Here is a 27,638-nt window from a genome sequence, read left to right on the forward strand (position 1 = left end):
AAAAATCTATTAACTACTTTTCAAATCTATTTCTACCACGTTTTTTCTTCTTGTTGTTTATTTGTTTATTGTCTTAAAATAGGATTTTTTCCAAAGAGGATTTGCATGGAACTACTAGTTCCAAGTGCATGAGAGTATTATCAATGCACACCGCACCAGCTTCAACCAAGCAAAGATGTATGAGGTTCCTTCAACCTCCTGTGTGAACCAAGGCTACACATGCGCATTAGAACAATCCGTGGCTCCAACTTCCCTTTAAAGCTTTCTTCTTTCTCCTTTTCCATCAACCCAAAGCAACATTATATGAAGATATCTAGCAGTAGAAATAGAAATTTAGGGATGGTTGAGCCTAAAAGTGAAGCAAATTTAACTTTGACCTTTGCCCTGGTGTTACCTCAGCTCTCTGAGGTCTGAGTTTTATATGGGGGATGTCTCCTGTTAAACTCCCCTTCTGGGGAGATCATTTCTTTTCTCTGCCTTTAATTCAACAGAAATGAACCCTAGGTGTGCACTATTGGCATTTTTCGCAGAGCACAAACAGCTTCGGACTCCATTTACTTTTCATTTGGTCAGATGTTCCTGAGATATTTTCTATTTTAATTTTATCAAGCTCCTTTATTTCTAGATACTAGAAGAGTTTTTCTGCAAAACACAACCACACATGGCACTTGAACCATTCAATTATTATCAACTTTAGTAATCTTATGATATGAAAAGAATTTCCAAAATTAGATCAGATTTCATATTACACTCATAAAATATACCTCTTATTATAACAGGAAGAACATAACCTTTCCAATTATCACAAAATTTCAGAATAAATCCTCAAAGCTAGGGCAAAATATTATTATTGCCTCCACATTCTAAAGAGAGGAATTATGGATCCCATCAGATATCTTCCTTCAAGCCATGGTAAGATGTGACAATTGTTTTTGTTTGTTTATTTTTGGTTTTGCGGTTTTTTTCTCTTAAATTATTTTATTGGTACATTTTAGGTATACAATAATGTTTACATTAAGCGGATTTAGCTCAGCGGTTCAGTGGCCTGCCTTGCAAGCGCAAGGACCCGAGTTCAATCCCCAGTACCAAAAAAATAAAATTAAATTAAATTAAAATTAAATTAAAAAATTTAAAAAAAGAAAAAAACGTAAAGGTGTTTCCTCAAAATAAGCCACAAAAGTCAATGTGCTCTAAAACCTAATTCTCTTCAATACAAACACATAGATTAATCACCTGAAAATGGACAGAAATGAACAGGCAGTTCACAAAAGAAGAAATCCAAATGGCTAATAAAGATGGGAAACATTCAATTTTACCAGTAACCAAGGAAATGCAAACTTAAAACCACAAAGTGACGTGCTGGGGATTTAGCTCAGTGGTTCCACCACCTGCCTGCGTCGCAAGTGCAAGGTACCGAGTTCAATCCCTAGTACCAAAAAAAAAAAAATTGATAAAATGTGAAAATAAGATAATTTGCATACACTGCCGTGGGAATGTGAAAGGGGATAACCATTTAGAATTTGGCAAAATCACAAGGATCAAAATGTGTCATCAATAGGGCCAGGGATTTAGCTCAGTGGTGCCACCAGTTGCCTCACAAGTTCAAGGACCAGAGTTCAATCCCGGTACCAAAAGAAACAAAAAAAAGTGTGTAATACATAATGTGAAATAGGAAGAAAAGTCTAACAGGGGAAGGGGAACTGGGCAAGGTAGAGGGAAGGAAAGGAGGAAAAGGAAAAAAATGGAAACAAAGTCTTTGTAAATAGGGAGGGGTGGTGGGGTTGAAGGGAGGGCAGGGGAATGAATGAGGGTAAGAAGACATAAAGGTACAAATTCCCGATGAAAATTGTCATTTTATTATAGATCTAAAATGTAAAAATGAACTTAATGAATTAAAAAAAATTGGCAAAATCTCATTAAAGACATACATAGTAATTTCATTTGGGGCATAGTATGGAACTGTTGAGAATCTAAATTTTTTGCACATGTACTCCATAAAATAATTTTGGAAACTATGCAACCACTTGCAAATTTTAAATAGATATGTAAATTTTAATCATAAATTTAAATACTTGAAAAAGATGTAATTTTGAATTGCTATAAATACAGTCATCCCTCTGCAATTCTTAGGGGATAGATGCAAGAACATCCAAGGATACCAACATCTACAAATGCCTAAGTCCCTTATATAAAATGGCATAGTATTTGCAAGTGTTGCATTCATATCCTCCTATATATTTAAATCAAGTCTAGATTACACAAAATATCTAATGTCATGTAAACGCTACACAAATACCTCTTATGGCATATCACTGAGGGAATAATGACAAGAAAAAAATGTTCGTATGTGTTCACTACTAACATTTTTTTCCAAAATATTTTTGATCCCAGTTTGGTTGAATGTATGACACAAAACCCACGGATATGAAGAATTAAATGTACATTATACTTCTATTTTAAAAATAAAACTGTGATGTCACTATTTAAAGGTATTCAAAAATGGTGTGAACTAACCATTACCATCTATTTTTCAAAATATGAATAGACATGAGCAAACAATTCACAAAAGAAGAAATCCAAATAGCTTATAAACGTGAAATTTTCAACCTTACTAGTAACCAAGGAAGTGCAAACTTAAGACCACAAAATGATACCATTTTGCACTTTTGATAGGTGAAATGCAAAAACAGACAATACATAATTCTTTAACATTTGGAAATTTTACCTAGTTTCCTATTTTTAAAACTTTCCTTTTCATTGTACTTCACCACTGAAGTTTATTTTAAAATATATTTTAGTGTAATATATTTTTATGTTTGAATGTTTTTTATTGACCACTCTATTGTATTTCCATCAGGGAAACATGTACATTAAAAACAGTAAAAATTTGCTTTCTTATGACTTTAAAATTATGAAGATTAAAATTTCTTCGTGATTTAAAAATTGTCAATAAATTATTATTTTAAGTAGCAATTAAAATATTACTAATTCCTGTAAACTTCTACTAAACAATTAGTGATCAAGAGCTATGTGTATTGTGAATTTTATAATTATTAAATATAAATATGTAAAAATTTAGCAAAATTTAGTCTCTGACTGAAATTAATAGGCCCTATTTTTTCACTTAAAATGATTATTGTTTACTTCTAAAATGAAACAAAATTCACTGTAAGTTCACAGCAAATCAAAAGAGGCCATTAGTAATGTAAACCTTACCAATAGTATATTATCACTTAAGTGCCATTTTTATAGTAAAATCCAGCAAACTACCTGCTAAATTACATAAATCTATTAAGCAAATAATAGAATGAAAACGTGAGCCAAGAGTTGACTGATGAGTGACCACAAGCATCAGATATGAGTTCAAATAAAAAGAGTATATGGATTTTATGGTATCTAGTAATCTTTTGGAAAGGCAATGGAAATGTTTCTTATTTAAATTTGAATAAGTGTTCAAGAAAATGTAAAATACTAAGTTATTTCCAACATGTGTTTATTTTACTAAAAGGTACAATGTCAATCTGTGGTACATAAATATGGATGTTTTCATCTGCTTTCCCCTTGAAGCTGTTAAGAATTCGGGCAAACTAAGATAGGACCCCAGTGAAAAATATGCTCCTCCCTCTACATCCTTGGGATGAGAAATTCAGAATGTGCCTTTCAATAGGCTGGTCTTCCCATTAGGCTTTTTACAACTTCTGAATATTCTTAGGAAGGTAAAGACCAAGGAATTGTCATGAATTCATTGTCCCAATGAAATAAAGACACCAGTGCCTTCTATATTTCTTACCTGTTTTGTTCTCAAAGGATTCACCCTCAGAATCAATGTGTTGATAATCAGGAGATGAAACAAGGGAGATCATTAAACAAAAGTGTCTTGCTATACAACTCTAAAATACATCTGAATTCAGATTATTTGTGTGTCAAAATTTTGAGTCAAAATATTTCTAACTCTACTAGAATTGCCACATTTAGCAAACTCTCTCTCTGTCTCTCTTTATCTCTCTCTCTCTCTCTCTCTCTCTCTCACACACACACACACACACACACACACTATACCCAGTTATACTCAAATTTCCATAAACAACAAATATTTTTTAAATACAAGCATAGGAAAAGATGACAGAGAGGAAGAGTGAGACCTTTCCTGTAGCTCTCAGCACATCAGTATCAGGGTTGGAAATGGATCACTCTAACAACTACCCATACTGGGACAGTCCTTGTATCTACATGCAGTAAGCATGTGGATTAGCATGTGAGCATGGGCACTGATAAGTCTGTGCATGCATGTGCACATGTGTGACCACATGTTGGGGAGTGATGGCACACTCTCTGATTTGAAGACCAAGCCCTGAGGCAGAACTTCCCAACAGTTCTGCACTAGATGGGCAAATGGGTTGTGAGCATGAAACAAGATCTCAACCTCTTCAGCCTTTCAGAGAGCCTTGGTTTACAGGTTCAGTGATATAACCCAAGTTCAAAGCTTGGGGAAACCATATAATTAACTCTCACTAATGTATGCAGGACGGTACATCTATAATCCCTCAAAGCAGCATTCTTTATAATTTTAATACTAGAAATAACCATGAGAGGAAAAATTAAATTATACCCCAATTAATCAAATATTATCATGAAATTAAATTGAATAAGTTGGTCTCTGTCTCGCAATATTGAGAAATATCAGAAACCTAGGATAGAGAAAAATTTCACAAAAATGCACATGATTGTGATAGTATGTATAAAATTTAGTTATGTAATTTTTAAAAGACACTATTGGATGTTAAAAGCATACAGTCATTGGTTTGAACAATGTACAGTAACTTTAGGAAAGTGCTTCCTTTGGGGGGGAACATTTCTATTCACAAACAGAAGCATTCCTGAACCAAGGTATTACTGTACATTAATATCCTTTTCTATACATATTTGCTGTGGTGAAGTGGAAAGAAAAACATTGTTTCTCAGTCTTTATTAGACAATTTTGCTGTAAAACTATATGTCCCAGTAGAATTCACATTGACACATTTTTAAATGGTTTTCATCCAAAAATCTAAGTGTTGAATGATCTAAATGGATAAGTGTGAATTAGGCCAAAATTTTCATTAATTGTTTTAATTAAATCTTTTTGCAAATAAGTTAAAAGCCAATATTTAAAACCTCGCTGCAATTAAGTTTTCAAGAGCAAAGAGAATAAGCAGTATTTCTGAGTTGCGCACCCAGAAATACTTTCAGGTGTTAATTTTATCTCCACTTGTAAATTATAGACTAACATTTCAAGCAAAACCATTGACAAGGAAGTTGATGGAATAATGAAATGACTGTAAGCATTCTTCACTGGAACTCCTCCTAGGCTGGGGGAACAGTGAAAGCTGTTTCACAGAAGCAGATTTCCACAAAATCTAGGGGCTGGGGGCACCTGGCCAAATCTCCCTGACAAATCTCAGCTGTTACTTTATTATCCTCTTTCATTTTTGCTTTAAAAAGAAACTAGGGAATTCCTTCAGTTTTTTTGCTCTAATATTGGCATAAAAGAGACCTAGCCCAAGTAATATAGATTCATTTGGATGACAGCATGCTTTCAGCTTCAGGAACTCCTAGGAGATGTGTAAGTAATTAAACAACTGTAAGTTTTACAGAATCCTAGTCAATGAAGAAAGCAGTCACTGTATAATTTGACCTGCTATCTCCACTACCAACTTATCACACTGTCTGAAACTTCCATCAACATTCTTTCAGTCTCAGACATTGTTCAAGGGAGTTGCTGCTTCAATGTAACTATGTGCCTTGTAAAAAGAAGATACTGTCCCTGAATTAGTGTATTTGATTAACTGGGTGATTAAAATTGGGTGATGCTTAAGACACAGCAGAAAATGAGAGAAGGAAATAAAGGACAGATCAATTTTAAGGAGGAAAAGACAGACATGGTACACACAACAGGCTCTTCAGAATAAGAGATGGGGGGATTGATTATGAGGAAATCATGCTTGAAATGATGGAGGCTGAGTTCAATGATCTCCCATCTGCAAAATATAGACTCAGGAAAGCGCATGGTAGTTCAGTAGGATTCTCAAAGACCGAGACCTAGAAGGCTGATGATACCAATCCAAGAGAGAAGACCAATATCCCAGTTCAAGCAGTCAGAGAGGAAATTTTCTCTTCCTCTACCTTTTCATCCTATTCAGACCCTCAGAGACTTGGGTGAGGCTCACCCACATAGGGAAAGGCAATCTCCTTTGCTCAGTGTATAGACTCCAATGGTAACCCAATCTGGAAATATCCTCACAAGCACGCCCAAAAATGTTTAGCCATGATCCAGTACAATTAATCATCACAAGCAGGCTACAACAGAAATGTTAAACAAGAGAAAGCATCAGGAACCAGGCACCAGGAAATAGAGAGAACCCAAGACTGAGGATGAAGAAGCAGGAATAATAATCTTTACTCCCTTTACAATCAGCTGTGATTTGCCTTGAGTACTACGCAATACTTAATGTGAAAAAAATATTTGGAGGCCCAAAGTAGGGCCTCTGAGTTCAGTTGTAAATTCCCACAGAAGCAGTCAGTTACTACTAAAAAGGATTTTGTGGAATGGAAGGGAGGATATAATGAAAAGTACACTCAACTGCCGGCTCAAATTTTCCACTTAGAACTTAATTTAACTGGGCTATCAATCTCAATTCTCTCACCCTTAAAAGAGATAACATTAACCTTTTAGGATTACTATGAAGATTATCAGAATAACTGTAAGTAATAACAAATGTGGGTTGCTATGAATCATTGCCATAAAATATCCACATCAATATATATGTGTGTGTGTGTGAAGTGTGCAACTTAGTGTAAACATATTTTACAAAGATCTTGTTTTGATAACAAACATTTCACCAGCTCTCTTGTTATGGGAACCAAAATGTGATGCATTGATTTTCAACTGACCTAGCGCTAGTGCCAATATTAATCAGTTAGTGAGTCACTCGGTAATATGGAAATTTGTCAGCTCTGCACTTGTCATAAATTTGTTTAATACAGAGCCAGGGACTTAGCTCAGTGGTTCCACCACATGCCTGGCAAGCACAAGGTCCCAAGTTCAATCCCTGGTACCCCCCGAAAAAAATTGGCTAATACAGTTGTTGCCTTGACATCCATTTTTAGTACTGACACAAGTTATCTAAAATTCAAGTGTGCCCCCATCACCTTTATTTAGTTAGAACTTGCCTACACTATGCAGGTTTTGTGTGTGTGTGCGTGTGTGCTATTAGCCCACTATTCCTCCCTTGACTAACTCAGAATTTAATAATCCCATAACTGCTGATCACAGAAAACATTGAAGTTGACACTAGAGTCACACAAATAAGTTTCCACCTTTCATATTTTCTTTATCCAAACCATGACCCTTCAGAAAATCTAATAGATAACTCTCATGGACCTTAATGAAGGTCCGCTCTGGCTCCTGAGTCACTGGTTGAGCTGTCTCCTCCAGGATTCTAATCAGCCCCTCTCAGCACCCCTACCTCTCTAGCACCTGTGAGTGATAATTCCTCCTGTTTCCTGCAGTTTGGTTTCACATACTCATTGTCTCACCCGAACTTAACTTTGCCCTGGTAATGGCTCTTAAAGAGTGACTATCTTGGTTTATAGCCACTTTCAACAGAGGAACCTCAAGATCAAGTTAGAAAGAAACCATACAACAGAAATCACTTAAATGTATGCAAATACGTATTAATACAAAAATTTAAAAAGTTAAGTATCTATATGTCATAACAGCGAGCTATCTAAAGTGATCTGTGGATTATTCTCCTCCAGAAGCTTCCTGGATTTCTGGTAGCAACAGTAAGTACTGAGTACTAGAGGATATGTAAGAGACAGTATGTGAGAAGTTCTGGGGATTTTGTTGTTGTTGTTTATTGTACATAATGATTACATTCCTTGGGGGGAGTTAGGACATGTACACAACACATCTTAATTCTTTCACTTCTTTCCCTTCCCTCTCACCTCCCTCCACTTCTCAATTCTTTGAGGAAGATCTATCTCCCTATTTCCTATTATCTAACCTTCATTTTGCTCTTTATTTTTATTCTGAGTTTCTCCTGTAAGAGCAACCATGAGATATTTAAGCTTGTGTGTCTGATTTACTTCATTTAATATTATGGTCTGAAGGTGCATCCGTTTTTCTACAAGCGATTGAAGAGTCTATAATCATATAAAATTATTTCCACATTATTTCAAATGATTATGCATTTTGACACTAATAGCATATGCAACTGGCTAGATAATGCAGTTTGACAGCATGTTTAGAAATGGAAATTCTCGACATTTGGAACCCAGACCAGCAGCACAGAATCACCTGGTAGGTTGGTTAAAAGACCGCTTGACCCTACATCCCACCCCAGAACATAAAACATCAGAATCTCTTGAAATGCGGTTCAGGAATCTGCATGTTTAATAAGCTCCTAGTTAATTCTTACTCAGAGTGAAGTTTGGAAACACTAGTTTGAAGATATGCAAAGTGTTGTGGTCACTTGACAGTAACTTTTCCCATTTCGATCTATGACCTTCAAAATTTGTTGATGACACTGTCAAAATTTAGTACTTTCTTTGCCTTGAGAGCAATTTAGTAAATATAATCACCCTAAAAATTAAATACCACGGTGGTTAGGCTGGGGTATCAACTTGATTTGCTTTGGGATCCACCCAGGTGATTGGTCAAGCACACTTCTAGATATGTCTGGATGAGTCATGGAGGTGTGGCCTCGGGGTTTATGTCTGGTCCCCCAACCTTTCCTCTCAGGCTCTGTTCCCTTACTCTGCTTCCCAGCCATTGTTAGCTAAGCATCTTTGCTCTGTTACACCTCTCCATCATGCTTCCTCCCTACAGCCAGTTGAACATGGACTAATCCCCTAAATCTGTGAGCTAAATTAAACCCCTTCTCGTTGTGGGTACTGGGGTATAGTGTGCCAGTGACAGGAAAACTGACTAGTACAGATACCTTTCAATGTTTTTCGGTCAGCATTGTTGATTCAGCCTAACTGTAGGTCACTTAAGAGAAAAAAAAACTACAAGGAAAAAATTTGCAGTTATTTACAAGCTGATTCGTGACTATTTCAGAGCATGGTCTGAAACAGAAAGCTCCACTGTACTATACTGCTCCAGGCGTCATTCTCAGAGACAGCTGCTTCTTAGCAGCCCTTGCACTTCTGGGTAGGACCCCCTCATCATAGCATGCTACAGAAGAGCCTTGCAAACTTGATGTCCTGCACAGGCAATGAATGTGCTGCAGTGATTTCTTCACAGAGTAACTGCTAGGTTTTCCCTCGTTCAGCAACTGCTCACTTTCAGTGAACAATGGTCAACTTGTGACTTTTTTCTCCATGTTATGCTTGTTCTGATCATATTCATGTTGAACCTAATATGAAAAAATATCAGTCTTCAACACTGCATGTTTTTCCACCTAGTCTTTTTTACTGGGATTTGAACTCAGGACCTTGGACTTGTGAGGAAGCCAGTGGCACCACTGAGCTAAATCCCAGCCCAGAATTCATTTTTATTACATTTTTCAAATGCATAACTATATAACAAATTTTTATATGATAACTTCATCAAAGATAGTTTGCAAAGCACTGCTATATACCATCCTCATTAAACAAATTCAGATAAAACACAGCTTTGGTTGAAAATTGTTACCTACAATAGGACAGAAGATTGAACTAGATTATCCATGAGATTCTGCAGTGCCATGATTCTCTGTGGATACAGTCATATCCCATTTTCCTGCAGGTGTATTATTGACTCTATGAATTACCCATGGCAAATTTTTATACCTAGAGCTGATTTTCTGCTGCCTATCATTGTATCTCTGAACCTACTCTCCTACTGTGAGACTGTGAGGGTTTAAAGAATAAAGAGCATTTTAATAACACTCTGGTCAAACTGTAATTAAGAAAGGTAATACCACCAAATATATTACATGCTACACATCAAAGATAAACTCCAGATATCTCTTACCATCTGATGCTTTGGATTACCACTTCTCTCCTCTACCAGCACAAGTTTAATTCCTTCACCTTATCTTTTTTAAAAAATGCCTAAGACTCAACATAAGTGTTATCTGCAATTCCATGTCTGCTTGTCATCCTCTCTCACTGTTTTATACTGGCCACAGTTGTTTTTACATTGTTGGTCATGTCATTTCTTTGTTAGCCTGTACTGCATGAGCAAGTATTTTCAAATTTCTATTTAACCTATCAGGAACCTTAAAAGCTAATGTTGGGAAGTTGTATTTATTCTCCAGAGAATGTGTAGACAATGCAAGTTTTAAAAGCCATCCAATTAAATAAACTTCTGTCTCTGGGAACGAGATTCCCTGAGTTGGTTCTCAAAGCCCTAGTGTTTATGAAATCTCACAAGGTATTCCTCACTGTAAGCTTTGAGTAAGTAATAGCACCACAATCTGCATTACTATGAGTGTTTTCAAAATGTGATGACCCTCTGAAAGTTTCCAGATGGCTTCTTTGTGTGCTGTTAAAGACCATCTGGCTAGCTGTAGATAAACAATTTTCAGCATACGGGCCATGGCACATACACCACTCTGCTGTACTAGTGCAGAAAATTAAGCATTGGTCATTCTCTTGATATGTGTAACTCATGCAAAAGAAGCAGTGCCATGTAGTAGAGGGGCTGCCTGGTGGCGAACACAGAAGAGCTTAGTTCCAGTTCCTCTACCACTCACCAGTCATACCATCTCTCCTCAGCTCCTCATACGAAAATGCAAAACAGTGGATCAAGAAGCACTTGTGAGATGGGTAGGGGAAGGGTAATAAGGGAAAAGAAAAAAATGTGAGAAAATGAAAAGATGGAAATAAAGTGTTTGTAGATGGGGAAGGGATGAGGGGGTGAAGGGAGGGCAGGGGTAAGGGGAAAAAATGAGAATCAAGACCTGTCATGTAGAGGTACAAGATTCCAAAAATGAATGTAACTGTACTGTATCCCTAAAATGTACCAATAAACTCAATTAAAGCTGGAAAAAAAAAGAAGCACTTCTTATATGTCCACATTGTAGATGTTCCCACAATGGTGCTATGTAAGAAGCATATTAATGAGGAAAAAGGACATGGTCCTGGCCCCCAAAGAATTACTGATAGATGAAAAAGACATCTATCAAAAACCCCAAAGAATTAAAAGAATCAATACCACAGTGACATATGCTCACCCATGTTTATAGTGGCAGAGTTTGTTATAGCTAAAACTTGGAAACAGCCCAATTGCCCATCAACTGGAGACTGGATAAAGAAGATGAAGTTCTTTTTTTATAAAATGGAGAATGACTCAGCCATAAAGAATGAAAAACTAGAGACATTTATAGCTAAGTGGATTCACATTGAGGACATACTCAAGTGAAATTAATAGGACACATGAAAATACTGAATAGTTTCTCTGGTGTGATAAACTAAAAGTGTAAATAACAAAATATATAATTGATATTGTGTAATAGGAAAAAAGGTCTAAAGGTGTAGGGTCTAAAGGGGTTGGGGAAAGGTAAGGAGGGAAAAGAAAAAAAAATGAGAGAAAAGGAGAAAATGCAAACAATCTTTGTAAGTAGGGAAGGGTGGAGGGGGTGAAGTGGAATGGGGAAAAATAAGAATGCAAAGGTGCAAGACTCCAATGATGAATGTAACTGTATTATACACCTAAAATGTATCGATAAAGAAAAAAAATAATTGAGAGCAGGGAGATTATCCCAGACAGAGAGGGAAAGCATGTGTGAAGGTCCTGAGCTATGAAAGAACATGGACTGTTTGAAATAAGTTAAGATTTATAAACATTTATATCCACTAAATTGAGGCATTAGTTGATAATTGAAATGCAGAAAGGAAAAGTCCCACCACCTCCAGATGGCAATTCAGACAATTATATTAGCATAAATTATTTGAAAGACTGCATTTTTACATTCCTATTATTGATCTTATTTCTGCAATCAATGAACTCAATAAGACAGAATGAAAATACAATCACCGAATATAGCACAGACACAAGCCTCTCAAACACTGTAGTAAATGCTTGAAGAGTTATGAAACAGTTTCCATAAAATTCACAAATTCTATGAACGCCACCTGTTTAATATTTACAAAATAAAACTAAACACTGGGGCGCTAGGGATTCTGTTATCTCTTACAAGTACTTCCCTTCCCAAACATCGCTTCCCAAAACTCAGCCTTGCCAGAAGACGACTGCTGGATACCCTAGAGTGAGAAGAGAGATTAGTCATAATATTCACTTTTTACTTGAATAGTCACAAAGTATATATACAAAATTTACATCAATGATTTCTCAACTCTTAGTGAAAATGAAAGCTGCGCCTGCAGCACAAATGACGTTATATGTAAATACTACTCACTACTGGGTATTTTTCTCATTCCCTTTAAGTTACTGCCATCTCTCATTGCAATGTCATGTACCTAAAGTGTAGTATGAACATGAAAGCCAGCCCTCATGTGGCCAGAATCAAGCAAAGAGTTCACTGCTTTGGAAAGTCAAGCAGGATAAAGAGTCAATTTGAATAACTAAAGTCATAATAAAAAATTAAACAAATATTTGAAAACCTAAATACAACTAACTATAATGTCCTGACTTACACTAAAAGAAAGAAAAATATCACTTCCTGCAACCTGATATAATCCTTACTATACTATATTGTGACACTTTTGAGATATGTCTGTGTTCTCCTGATGGCAAATGCCTCAAAAGTAAAGACTTTATTCCTTCAACATCCACAATGCTGAATGTAGAAGGAGCCCAATAATTTCTTTTAATTAAGTCAAGAAAGTCATTAATTTAAAATTATGTTGCTATAGGATGGAATCATCATGATTTTTGTTTTGTTTTGTGTTTTTCCCTACCAGGAATTGAACTTGGGGCCTCACACTGGCCAGGCAGGCACTGTGCCACTGAGCTACATCCCCAGCCCTTGAATCTTCATGTTGAAATGTAATTTAGTACAAAATTGTCAGCTGTTAGAATTTTAGCAACATGTGAAGTTTGCCCTTGAGTCATCTTTCATATAGCAACACATATGACATCAGACCTTTTATTAAAAACGATTCCTTAAGTTGCTTTATTACAGCTACAAATAACCTTTATTTGATGTAATGTAATAAAACATTTTCAAATGTAACAACATGTATCTGACCATGATTAATCATTTAAATTGTGAATGTAAGTATATACGGTCACTTTAGCGAATCTGCAGTTTGGGAATTTGTACAAGCTTTGTCTGAAAGGACAGTGCCAAGCTCCCCTTGCAGGCAACCCCTCCCTGTGTCTGGTGAGAAGCAATGTCAACAACAGTTGGAAGAAGTCCAAAATCCACGTTTAAATTCCACTTTATCCTGTGAGAAGTCAGCTTCCTTTATTGTAATAAAATAATATTCTCTTTAAATTCTCTTTTACTCAATGAAGATTTTCATTCATTTTCCCCTTATAATTACGGGTACTTTCCTGATCTACTGTCTTTGTGTCCTTAGTTCAGACTCAGTACAAAAAAATTTTTTTAAATACTATCCCCCAAAGGCCCAATTCTGCTCCCTTACCTACCCTTAATGTCTACTACTTTTATGGGGGAGGGAGGGGGACAGAATTACCCAGGAACACATTTGATTTAAAATACAGAGAACACGGAAATGGTCTCCAGATGGAATGATTGTGTTCTGGATCACTGCCAAGTGGCAGTCCAGGTAACCTCCACTTCACATAATTCAGCTAAATGATTACATTTATGCTCCATCTCCAGAAGCATCACAACCATTTAGAGAAACTCTTACTGCCACACTTTCTCACATCATACACTTATGGACCAGCCCCGTGGGCTCATTGCACCCTCCTCTAAAGTGAGAGCAAACAACATGCCAATAATCTTGTTAATATACAATGCGGTTAGCTAGCATTCACTCTTCATCCCAGTAAAAATTGTCACAAAAGGAATCCCTCTCACTTCTCAGGACCCTTCCGAAGTGCAAGTGCAAGAAAAAGCTTAATTCAGGTTTTCTGCTTCTCTCCATCCTGAGACCTGTTCCTGAGTTATACTGTAACAATGAGGGAGTTAACGAACAGTGGGAAACCACAAGGACCCTGCAGAAAAGCAAAATTATTTGACAGAAGCTTTAAACAAACACTGCTCTGGGGAAATTGTTTGTATTAGCTGATGACTGGACTTGGTTTTCTAACATGGACATGCAACATATTCAACACTATGCTTACCGCAGTTTTCTTGGAAAGACACCCTTCTGTCATACAACAAAATACATACATTCTGGCTCAAGAATGATTCCTGAATATTCACCACAATGCCTAGACTCAGAAGCATGGGACACGTGCATTGGTACCTTCTCCCACTTGCAGGGATATGGACATATGCAAAGCACCAGAAACTGCTTCCCTTGTGGAACTCAGTTCTGAGTGTGCTTACTGCTGAGATGGTCTGGCTGTCTTACACTGAGAAATATTTTCATTTGCACACAATAGTATTGATCCACAGAAAACAGAGAGGTCACCATCTCCCCCCATAATATACTTTGTACAACAGATCACCCTGTTTGTGATGTTTTGAGCCATCCGAAGAAAGGGCAGAAGCCTCATTCCATTTTGCAGTCTTGGCAAATAACTTCATTCTGTTTCCACCTGTTTTGCTTGTTTAATTCATCTCCATTATTCTTCTTTGGATCATGAATCGTGACCTTTTTTCCTACAGTAGTCAGAGTTTTGTCTATACAAAAGAGAGAGAGAAGAAAATATTTTAGAAGAGCCGTAAAGTGAGTTTTCATTTTTGCAGTGGGTGGATTTAAATTTGTATTATCAGTCAGTAATTTGAATCATGTGTGGCTTCTAAAGGTTTATGAGCATCTCCAAAGGAAAAGAAAAAGTGCTGTGCCTTTTTTCATAAATTTCATAACTTATATTAATTTTCAAGCCCTTAATATATTTGCAAATCAACACCAAATAACCCATTTAGAAATTATCTCATAATACAGCTAGAGACCAAAATGGTTTTGCTTCCTAAAATCCTTGCAAAATACGGTAGCATTCTCCTACTTGAAAAGAATGATGGAGAAAGGAATAATTACTAATGAGAGTGTCCTCCCCTTCAGGCCTAGTAATGTTTGAGGTAATCTATGTGTGCAGAAACCAAAAACCTACTTCCTTCACCTCCTCCTTTCCAAATTCACAAAAGTGGCATGAGTCACGGAGAAGCGTCAGCCAACAGCTGAGATAAAGTCTCCTCCTCCTGCCGGTGCCGAACACACTCCTCTAACTCCACGCCTTTACCACACTGTACCTCGTGCTTTAGGCTGGGACTAGCAGTCCCACGCCTGGGAATGTGCTCCTGATCTCAGCCTCAGCACCCTACTTAAAGCCCTCCCCTTGTTTAGCTGTCACGCCGTCTGTCCTTCTCCTCTTTATCTGACAGCCCCCTCTCAGCCCGGTCATTCAGATTTGTGACTCAGTAGATGGATTTCTTGGTCACAGGATTTGTTTCTCCCTAAGACATGGTCTTTGGCTTTGCCCATAAGCCTCACACAGTGGTGCCTCAGAACAAAAGCTGCACAGAAGCTCAGGCCCTGCTTTCTGGTCTCCTGAGCATCCGGAGTAGGGACTAGAAATACACAGTATCCCCAGTCATGTTCCATAAACACTTGCTTCTAGCCTGGTCCTTTCTCCGTTCTCGGTTCCAGAGGAGACCACACCTAGGCATCCTCTTCAGCTCAGCATGCACCGGCACCAGTTTACGACTCTACTGAGTCCCTGCAAGCCTCACTCTCAACACCATTCCCCATCCCCCACCTGCCAGCCAGTGGTGATGGTCGAGAGTCCAACTCCCAAGCACCTCAGGGACCACCGGCTTCTTTCCTACTCGGCACTAACCTCCTAGTGCAGGCCTCTTAAATCCTGATCTTACATTATTCCTGCAATCCATGCCCCTTCTGCTGTGAGGCCTTCCCTACTTCGTGCCCACTTCGCTTGGGCTCCTTCCTGCACAGAAGCTTTCCTCTCTCTCCCCCCAGTCCTATTCAAGCTGATGCCAATCCACGCAGCTTCCCAGCACCCCTCTGACCAAGTTGTCCTCCCAGCTCCTTCTCTACCACCCTCTAGATCCACCTCAAATATCATCTCTTTTGTGTTTTCCATCCCAGAGACATTTCTTCCTAAGAATGAAGCCCTTCTGTGTTCTTCCTTAAATTATACTCCTCCGTAGTGCTTAATTTTACATTATGCTATGTGAGTTTATTGCCTACAAAAAAAAAAAAAAAAAAAAGTAAAAGAGGGCAGGGCTGGGCATATGAGTAAGTGGAAGGATGCTCTCGGCATGTGAGGCTTCCACGATTTGATCCCCAGCACTGCAAACAAACAAAAATGGGACAATCTCTTGCCTTTTCTACTTTAAGGAGATGTCACAAAGTTGAAATATAGGCAATTGCAAAGCACAATGCAAATAAATTATCATTATTACTAGTTGATGACTTAGTAAAATGTTGAATTTCAGCTAGTTTACAATGAGGGGGGAAAGTCCATGATTTGTCTATTTTTGTATTTTTAAGATAGTGACTCATCAAAGATACTCAGGGTTACTGTTTATTATCAGATCATAGTGCAATCAAACTAGACATCAATAGCACAAGAAACTATAGAAACTTCACAAGCACATGGAAACTGAACAACACTCTCCTAAACAATCAAGGGATTACAGAGGAAATTAAAGAAGAAATTAGACAGTTTTTACAAATAAATGAGAATGCCAATACAACATACAGGAATCTTTGGGACACAATGAAAGCAGTTCTACGTGGAAAATTCATAACATTGAATGCCCACACTAGGAAAACAGAGCGGGCTCAAATAAACAACTTAATGATGAAACTTAGACTCCTAGAAAAACAAGAGCAAGAAAAACCCAAAGCTCGAACAAGAGAGGAAATTATAAAGATCCGAGCAGAAATCAATGCAATTGAAATTAAGAAAACGATACAAAAAATAAATGAAACAAAGAGCTGGTTTTTTGAAAGAATAAATAAAATTGACAAACCCTTAGCTAATCTTATCAAAAAAAGGAAAGAAAAGGCTCAGATCCATGCAATTAGGAATGAAAAAGGCGAAGTCACAACAGATCCGAAAGAAATCCAGAGGATCATGAACACCTACTTTGAGAACCTGTACTCTAATAAAATGGAAAACACAGAAGAAATGGACAGATTTCTAGATACTTATGAATTACCAAAGTTGAACGAAGAAGATAAAAACATTTTAAACACCCCAATCACAATCAGTGAAATTGAAAATGTAATTAAAAACTTACCAACAAAGAAAAGCCCAGGCCCTGATGGATTCACTGCTGAATTTTACAAGACATTTAGAGAAGAACTACTACCATTACTCTTCAAACTTTTCAATGAAATTGAAAGAGAAGCTATACTTCCAAATTCATTCCTGGAAGCAAGTATCACTCTGATTCCCAAACCAGAGAAAGATACAACCAAAAAGGAGAACTACAGACCAATCTCCTTAATGAATATAGATGCAAAAATCCTTAATAAGATACTAGCAAACAGAATACAGAGGATTATTAAGAAGATCATCCATCATGACCAAGTCGGATTTATTCCAGAGATGCAAGGGTGGTTCAACATACGAAAGTCAGTGAATGTAATACATTATATTAACAAAGTCAAGGACAAAAACCATATGATCCTCTCAATAGATGCAGAAAAAGCATTTGATAAAATTCAACACCCATTCATGATAAAAACCCTGCAAAAAATTGGAATAGATGGTCTATACCTCAATTTAATAAAGGCTATTTATGAAAAACCATCAGCCAACATCATATTGAATGGCCAAAAACTGAAAACCTTCATGTTAAAATCAGGAACAAGACAAGGATGCCCACTATCGCCACTTCTCTTCAATATAGTTCTGGAAACATTAGCCACAGCAATTAGACAAGAGAAAGAAATTAAAGCAATAAAGATAGGAAAGGAAGAAGTTAAACTATCATTATTTGCTGATGATATGATACTCTACATTGAAGATCCAAAAAACTCCACCAAAAAACTTCTAGACTTAATTGACAGATTCAGTAAAGTATCTGGATACAAGGTGAATACCCAAAAATCAATAGCCTTTCTATACACAAATAACAGACAGACAGAAAGAGAAATAAGGGAAAAAATTCCTTTTACAATAGCATCCAAAAAAATGAAGTATCTAGGAATCAATCTAACAAAAGAAACAAAAGATCTCTACACTGAAAACTACAGCACTCTGAAAAAAGAAATCGAAGAGGATATAAAAAAATGGAAAGATATCCCCTGCTCCTGGGTAGGAAGAATCAACATAGTGAAAATGGCCATACTACCGAAACTGCTATATACATTCAATGCAATGCCAATTGAAATTCCAACACTATATTTCACAGAACTAGAAAAAAGAATCCAAAAATTCATTTGGAACCACAAGAGACCTAGAATAGCAAAAGCCATTATAGGCAACAGTCACATGGCACCAGGTGTAACAATTCCCAATTTGAAACTATACTACAAAGCCACTGTGATAAAATCAGCATGGTACTGGCAAAGAAATAGGCCTGAGGATCAATGGAACAGACTGGAAGACACAAAAACAAATGCAGATGTACTCAGCTACCTCATCTTCGACAAAGGAGCTCACCATCCTCAGTGGAGGAAAGATAGCCTCTTTAATAAATGGTGTTGGAAAAACTGGATATCAACCTGTCACAGATTAAAATTAGACCCTTATCTTTCGCCATGCACTAAATTAAAATCCAAATGGATTAAAGATCTAAATATTAAAACAGAAACATTAAACTTGCTGGAAAGTAAGTTAGGCAGAACTCTGGAAGACATTGGTATAGGAAAAGACTTTATGAACAAATCCTCAGTAGCACGGGAACTAGCAGAAAGAATCAACAACTGGGATCTCATCTTACTAAAAAGCTTCTGTACTTCAAAAGAAACCATTAGCAGAACTAAGAGACAATCTACAATGTGGGAAAAAATTTTTACCAGCTGTACCTCAGACAAAGGACTATTATCAAGGATATATAAAGAACTCAAAACAATCAGTCCCCCCAAATATAAAGACCCGATCCAAAAATGGGCATCCGAAATGAACAGACATTTCTCATACAAAGAAGTGAAAGCAGCAAGAAAATATATGAAAAAATGTTCCACATCACTGGTCATTCGAGAGATGCAGATGAAAACAACACTGAGATTCCACCTCACCCCACAAAGAATGGCTGCTATCAAGAAATCACACAATAACAAATGTTGGCGGGGTTGTGGGGAGAAAGGAACCCTCCTCCATTGTTGGTGGGAGTGCAGACTAGTGCAACCACTATGGAAATCAATATGGAGATACCTCAAAGAGCTTGGACTGGAGGTTCCATTTGACCCAGCCATCCCTCTGTTGGGTATCTTTCCAAGAGAACTAAAAGAATCATATCACAGAGAAGTATGTGCACCCATGTTTATAGCGGCACAGTTTGTAATAGCTAAATCTTGGAAACAACCTATTTGCCCATCCGTTGGAAACTGGATAAAGAAGTTGTGGTTTTTCTATAAAATGGAATATTACTCAGCCATAAAGAGCGAGAGAATAGATTCATTCATAGGAAAATGGATACATATTGAAGATATACTCCTAAGTGAAATAAATAAGTCCCACATGTGTAAATACCAAATAGTTTCCCTGGTGTGAATATTCTGCAACAATGCATAAGATTCTAATAAGATTACTGACATTTAGAAATGGGAGGAAAGGAGCTAAAGGTGTAGGGAAGGTGTGATACGTAGGGGAAGAACAAAAAGGGAAAAGAAAAAAATGTGAGAGAATGAAAAGATGAAAATAAAGTGTTTGTAGATGGGGAGGGGAGGAGGGGGTGAAGGGAGGGCAGAGGTAAGGGGAAAAAAATGAGAATCAAGACTTGCCATGTAAAGGTACATGATCCCAACAATGAATGTAACTGTACTGTATCCCTAAATGTACCAATAAACTCAATAAAAAAAAAAAGGAGAAAAAAAATAGAGTCAAGAATGCAGAACAAGAAGCAAAATTAATAAACTAGCACTCAAACAGCTTGGTGGGAAGAAAAACATTGGAGAAACCAGAGGAAGGAGCCCAGAGTCCTTAGGGTGGCCGCTGGATGTTGCAGGGATGGAGAAAGGAGGATTCTGAGGTGCTATGAGGTATGAATTAAATGATTTTTGTCTCTCTTCCAGAGACTCCAGAAACTGATTATGTCATTCAGATTCGGTGGGGTTTTGGTGGTTTATCCAACTAAAGGTTAATTTAATGCAGCTGTACAGACTGTGGACCATGAAGTTCTTATTTTGGTTACAAGTCTTTTACTAGCCCAACACTACCTCACCAGAACCCAGCCCACTGAAGTATAAGAGCTGATCAAAACATATAGTGAGTGTTTATTTTTCAAAGTCTTACAGTAAAAGACACATTCCAATTAATCCCTCTCAAAATAGTCTTTCTCATTTTGAACACATTTATCCCATTCTTTTTATTTTCTGAAGCCAATCAAGAAAGCCACTTTCAAGTTTTTACAAAGTGTGATAAAAAAATAGTGAATGCTGCTGCTGAGTATCATCCAAAGGAAAGGCAGGCCCATAAAAGCATGGTGACATATCCTCATCCACCTTATTCAGCAGGTCTTGTCACCATGCTGCTTCTAGCTCTTCCCCAAAGTCAAGATGTCATGGGAGGTAAATGTTTTAAATGAAGTCAGGACATCCAGGTGACCACAATAGCGCAATTAATGACATTCATGAAATGAATGACATTCTGGATTTTCCAGAACTGCTTCATAAAGTGGCAAGAATTGTGAGAAAAATGTATTCAAAATGAGGTCAAATATTTTGAGGAGGAATAATGGCAATATGTCTTTTGTTATAATAACTTTTTAATTTAAACATTTGTATTTTTCAATCACACTATATATATGAGCTATTAGAGGCAAGGACTATCATGTGGTCATCTTTTTATTCCTGTTATATCTGGTGTCAAGTTTTATACACAGTAGGTTCTCAAATGTTTCTAGAAAACACAAACTAGTAAAGGAACATCCAGTCTCTACCTCTTGTTCATCCCACGCAGTGCCATTAAATCAGTCGTCATTACTTTGATGACTCTATCTTCTAGTTGCAGAGACTTACAGATGGTTTACTACTGTCTGCATCAGTGTCTCTCAGCTTTAGCTTATGGGTTGGGTAATTCTTCGTTGTGGGTGCCTGATCTGTGTATTGCAGGATCTTTAGCAGCTTCTCTGGTCTCAACCTAGTCAATGCCAGTAGCTTACCCCGAACACCTCAACTGTAACAACCGAAAACATCTCCAGACATTGTCAAAAGTCTCCAGGAGAGAGGGAAAATTTATGGATGGTTGAGAAGCACATATCTACACTCAAAGTCCAAATCCTTGGAGCAGGCCTAGAAAATCCTTTATAATGTTGCTTCATCCATCTTTCTACTCTGATCTGCAACTCTCCCCTCAACCCACTGCTTAGCTTCCACCAGACTGTCCCTTTCCTAGGTTCTCATATTGATGCCTCTAAGTAAAGTGTCCCCTTCACCTGGACTACCATTTCTGTTCATCTATGGCTATACATTCTTTGACCACCTCCAGAGACATACTTGGAAGAAAGTCTTCCTTCAGGAAGTCTTCTCTGATCAGCATTAGTGAAAGCTTTGAGTTATTTTCCTCCCCTTTGTATCTTACAGTTTTTCCAGTCTCCACATTTCCTTATCTTAAAAAAATGCTGAATGAATATGTCTTGGTCCATTTGGGATGCTGAAACAAAATAGCATAAAGTTGATGGCTTACAAGCAACAGGATTTTATTTCTAAAAGCTAGCAAGTTTACACTCAAGGTACTTTGTAAACAAAAATTATTAGAAGGTACCATCAAATTTTGTTGCTAGTATGAGCTGACTCTTTTGGTCACAAGACAGTGCCTTCTAGTTATATCCTCAGGTGCCAGAAGGCACAAACAAGTTCCCTTGGATCTTTTTTCAAGGTCACTAATCCCATTCATGAAAGCAGAGCTCTCATGACTTCATCACCTCTGAAAAGCCCCACCTTTCAATACTATTGCACTGGAGATTGGATTTCAACATGTGAATTTGAGAGGAACACAAAAGTTTTGGCCATTGCAGCATATGTATGTGTTTCTATGGTCTGTCCAACAGAAATACATGTTCAAGAACAGAAAAAGTGTCATAATTTCTGTATCCACTTCAGGGCATGGATATCATATTTAAAAGAATTGAAAAATAAATATTCCAATATTGGTGCTAACTAGAACACTGCTTAGTATAGAGCTAGTGAAAACATATTTCTCCAACTCCATACAGCAGCTCTATCACTAGAAATTTTCTAAAATTCATAGATTTTTATGCCAATTTTCCTAAATTATTTTATATCCTACAATTATAGATTCAAACTGAGAGAGATATAATAAGAGGATAGTAATTCTCTTAAAACAAAGTAACAAACTATGGCTTCTGGGCCAAATTCAACCATTCTTCTGGCCATTCTCTCCTTTTATAATTTAAGTTTTATTGGTATACAGTCATGTGCATTTATTAACTGAAGTGGATATCAAAGATAGAGAAGAGTAGTTTTGATGGCTAGCAAAAAAATTATTTACTTTTTGGCCCTTCACAGTAAGAGTTTTCTTAGACTAGTAGCAAACAACACCCAAGCCAACCAGTTAAAGACACAAATGCAAATATCCTTGTACTTTACATTACTGCTTTACTTTTGTATAGAGCAAGTAGTATGGAAGCTAAAATTACTTTTGAACTCAGACTTCCTAGGCTCAAGTTCAGTTCTATTATTCTCATCTGTATAACTTTAGGAAAATTACACAGTCTCTCGAAGCCCTTGTTTTGTTCTATTCACAATGGAGAAGAAGAAATTGAATCATAAAGTTTTCAGGAATAAGTGATATAATTCCTATAGCATGCTCAGCAGAGTGTCTGAAAATAAATCCTTAGTAAATCTGCTATTATTATTATTATTAACTTTAAACTGGAAAACCTGTTTATGTTACACTTTAAGAATTATCATTTTGTTACCTGAACTGTGAACTATTAGCTGCAATAATCAATAAAATCATTCTCAAATTCTTTGACTCTAAACAATGCACGTAAGGATAGTGATGTTTCCTATTTCAGGACAGTACTCCCACTTCCTTTGGCTGCTTAATGGACCCCTGCCACTCTGTCTTGCCCTTTTGCCGGGCCTTCACACTACTGACAAAGACTTTTTGCAAACACGCCCCTCTTCACAGTGACTCATGGGAACTGAAACCAACGTGCTTTCCTTTTTCTGTGCTAAATGATCCTAGGTCCGGGCAAAATAACCTAGCCATATAGTCTAAGAAATACCTGCCTCCAGGAGATGGGACTATACACCAACTAAAATAGTTTACTTATCAAGACTAATAGTTTGTTCATTAATACTTACTTCAAAGCCTTCGTCTTACTGCACTCACAATCGAACTCTATTGAATCATAAACTCTTTCCAAGCCTTGCCAGTACTCTACCTTAAAACCACCTAGCTCAAGCCCTAAACTCTATCAATTTCCTTTTCTTGTTTTCTCCATGAAACTACTAAGATTCTGTCTAGGAGGTGTCTTCCCCTAATGCAGTAAATCTAATAAGCTTAACTTACTTTAAATAATACTATATAATTCTTAATACTCTATAACAGTAAATAATTCTGTCTTCTTAGAGAGACAACGGCTAAAATCCCAGCTCTTAGACATTCAGTAGCACTTAGAGAATATGTGCTGAGGTGATTCATACTACATATATGTGATCATAGGTCATTTATGTTCCTGAATCTCAAATTTTTCTTCTAAAACCTGGGGATATTGGAAGCATCTTCTTTACAAGTATTACAGTGCATACTGTGTATCCACTGTTCATTCATTTTAGCAATTAGTTTCATTGTTAATTAGCTATGTGTCAGGCACTGTACCAGATTTTGCAAATAGAAACCTAAGATTCAGCTTCTTCCATTAAGCATTTCAAAATCTGGTTGGCAAATATGAGTGGTAAATTCAATAGAACAGTACAGGCCTAGAATGATCTCCAAATCTTAGCACATATTCTACAACCTAAAATAATATTCTCTTTTTATATTGTGAATAATTTTCTATGTACAAAACAATGTATAAATAGAAGTAAAAACGAGTACCTGTGAAGCTACACCCACCTCAAGAATTAACATATTTATAGCCCAACAACTTGTAGTTGTAAGATAAAAGCAGCCGAATATATAAAGAAGTGTAACACTAGGGTTTAGATGGTGTGGGATCCAGACTTAGTTGTGACCTCTCCAAGTATCAGTAATCACTTTTGTCAAGTGAAGGAACTGGACAAAGTGGGTAGAAAGGCTCTTCTTGGCTGGAGTGCTCTCTGTTTCTCTAGAGTCGGTTTCTTCCCACCAGGCTCAGGGAGGAGGAACGTCCTCCCCTCACACCCCACACTCTCTGCGTGCCTTCTCCAGCACTCCTTCCATTTTGTTCCTCCAAGTTTCTTTTCCCTCAGCTTTCCAGCATGAAGAATTATCATCTTGCTAAATTTAAAACAAAATCTTCATTTGACCTGATAGCTTTACTCTCCTTTCTTTTTCCTACTCTACGATTCAAATTTGTGAATACATGGGCTACTTGTGAAACTTCTCTTGTCACCATGAGCTCCTTGCGATCTTTTTCATAACTTGATGCCCTAAATCACAAAAGCCTCCCAGACAAACTCAACAACTCTGTGGCCAGAACTTCCCGAAAGTTTCTGTGACTCATAAGATGATGCCCCATCCTGGCGTCTCCTGTGTGAATGTAATTCCATACTGGAAAGATCACCTTTGCTTCCTGCTACAGAAGAATTTATCAGTGAAGTAGATCATCAAAAAGTTTTACCAGATAAAAGAATAATAGCCACTAAAATGATGATGTCAAATGAATGTAGACATGAAGACATAATTGAGCTATGATTTATGAAGAAAGGAAAATACCACCTTCTTTATCATTAGTCACATCAATTGCAATTCATGAGCAAATTAGTCTTCTAGTCTAGCTAAGTTTCTGTCTTGGCATTTTGAAATTTTACTGGTGGAAGACTGGAGTCTAAACTATTCTGAATTCGAATTTAATACGCTTAATAGAAAATAAACTAACTCAGGAAGCTTTATGCGATGCACTTCACAAAGCTACATAAATGGTTTGGGGATAAAGGCAATATAGGGGTAAATGACCTTACAGCACAAATTCAGGTCTCTCTGGCCTCTCGGCAAGCTTCAGGGCCTCGTGCATGCCTGCAGCTGAGAGCTTCCGGTTGATATTCCGGTACTGGCACTGGAGCAGGCTGCGGTAGGTGGTCCTCAGGTCCCGGTTGAAGAAGGCATATATAAAAGGGTTAATGAGAGAGTTTGCATAGCCCAGCCACAGGCATGTCCTCTCCACCCACAGTGGGATGCAACTGCAGGCAGTGCCACAGATGAAGGGCCTGGCTGTCGAGAGGAGGAAAAAAGGCAGCCAGCACACAGTGAAGGCCCCAACAATGATGCCCAAGGTGGTAGCTGCTTTCTGCTCCCTCTTAAAGATGGAGATGTTTTTCCTTTCGTGTTTGAGGAGTCTGGAAAGGTTCGCACACTCTTCCACCTCCTTCTGTAGCTTCACCATGCCATTTAGGGAGATGACACTCTCTGGCTGCACGCGTGGGAAGCCGGGGAACTTGTGTTTGGCAGCGCTCTTCCTGGCAGCTTTGTAAATCTGGTAGTACATGAACAGCATGACCGACATGGGGATATAAAATGCCACTGCAGTGGAGTAGATTGTGTAACCAAAATCCTGGCTAATCAAGCACACCTTGTCGTCATTCACATTCTGAGCCCATCCGAAGAGTGGGGGTAAAGTGATGGAGGCTGAAAGAAGCCAGACTGAGAGGATCATTTTTGCCATGCATTTCCCATTCTGCCGCACAGGATATGTGAGAGGCCTGGTGATCCCAAGGTACCTGGTGGAGAAATGGAAAGATGACAGGTGATTACTGGGACTGTAACTCATAACTGAGGAAGTACAACCAGCCAGGTACATGTTCTCAAAACAATCCACCTACATAGGTATCAATGTTACCACCATTTTGCAGGAGGGTAAACTAAGAATCTGAGATATTACTGATTTTTTTTTCCCAGATCATGGTTAGCCAGCAGCGCTGCCAGGATTCAGCCTGACAGCCCTCTCACCCTAACATTAACTAAGCTCTTTCCACATCTTGTAGCTTCTGAAAATCCATATAGTCAATCTTTAGACTGAACACCAACCCTCCCCTCATGACCAGAGCGACCCAAATCAGCCAAGAGCAAGACATGCAGCCTAATTCAGGATTTGTGACACATCCTCACAAATTAGCAAATGTCTATCATACTCTATCGTTATCTCCCCATGAACTCCTCAGCTGTTTTAATTCAGGGAAGCTTTTAATTCATTTTAAATTCCCCTTTGCAATGTAGCAAAAGCATTTCCTTGCAATCACAAAGATTTAGAAGATATTTTGGAAATCCTGGGGTTTTATAAAGAAAGTATAAAGTGATTGTAGTAATTTTGATTTTGTTTTTGTTTGTTTTTATCCCAAAAATATTTTCACGCAACAGCAACATCAGAGGTACATTCCACAAACAAAAAAAACAGCTTACTTCATTCCATTTCTGAGGTGGATCACAAGAAAGGGCACAATTCTGAAAATTATTAGGCAAATCCAACATTTTCTCTACACTTAGTTCCACATGTAGAGAAAAATATTTTGTCATCTTTGTACTTAAGGATTTCCAATGTAAAAGAGACTCAGAAAATCATGAGAACACATACAGTAAGATGATCTGTCAAATGCTTAATATTTTTTCAGTTTTTCATTTCTTTTCTCTATATTTAATTCTTCACCTCTACTTTGGGGAAAATACACAAAGCACTTAAAGCAAGATAAAAGCTAGCCATTTTGTCAGGTTTTGCGGTCTTTGTGTATATAAAAGGTAAATTCTTGAAACATGGAAAAGGAAAGCTATAGATTGTTGCTAACATGCCAATATCTTATTTTATGAAAGTGGATCAGTTGGTAGATTAGAACATTTAAAAATTCTGCTAGAAATATCATGATGTTTAAATTACCCCCACAAAAGACTCAAATCATGCTTCCATGATGAAAACTGGCATGGCAGCAACACTTACAAGAAAAACTGAAGTACGTACAATAAGAAGGAAGAAGTCAGATTTGCTCATTCATTGAGAAGATCTCTTCATCCTTTCAGCAAGTACAGGCATTGCTGGGCTGGATATGCACAAAGAACTGATTCTGGTACACCACCCTCACCCATGGATACCAAAATTCTGGATGTTCAGTTCCTTTATATAAAATGGAATAGGAGCCAGGAATGTAGCACAGTAGTGGAGCAGTTGTCTAACGTGTGAGGGCCTGGGTTTAATCCTCCGCATTGCGTATTAGTTAATTAACAAGGATAGTGTTTGCAATAATCTCTCTCTCTCTCTCTCTCTCTCTCTCTCTCT

At 37.5% G+C, this 27,638-nt stretch overlaps 1 protein-coding gene across 4 annotated transcripts in view; it reads right to left on the reverse strand.

Annotated features, from left to right (window-relative positions):
* Window positions 1-12,931: 12,931 nt before the first annotated feature.
* Window positions 12,932-27,638, reverse strand: part of Htr7 (5-hydroxytryptamine receptor 7) — a 111,544-nt gene continuing 96,837 nt past the window's right edge. For 2 of the 4 annotated variants that reach the window (XM_033766650.1, XM_033766651.1), the window contains 2 exons: window positions 25,339-26,094; window positions 12,932-14,750 (listed from right to left, as the gene is read on the reverse strand). In XM_033766650.1, the coding sequence (XP_033622541.1) occupies window positions 14,708-14,750; window positions 25,339-26,094 (799 nt within the window). In that variant the 3' untranslated portion in view covers window positions 12,932-14,707. Of the gene's footprint in view, window positions 14,751-21,722; window positions 21,860-25,333; window positions 26,095-27,638 lie in introns of those variants that run through there. The other 2 variants (XM_033766648.1, XM_033766649.1) reach the window with 2 other exon arrangements.

Source organism: Fukomys damarensis, unplaced genomic scaffold (assembly GCF_012274545.1).
Source record: "Fukomys damarensis isolate Sample0158 unplaced genomic scaffold, DMR_v1.0_HiC HiC_scaffold_20, whole genome shotgun sequence".
Lineage (NCBI taxonomy): Eukaryota > Metazoa > Chordata > Mammalia > Rodentia > Bathyergidae > Fukomys > Fukomys damarensis.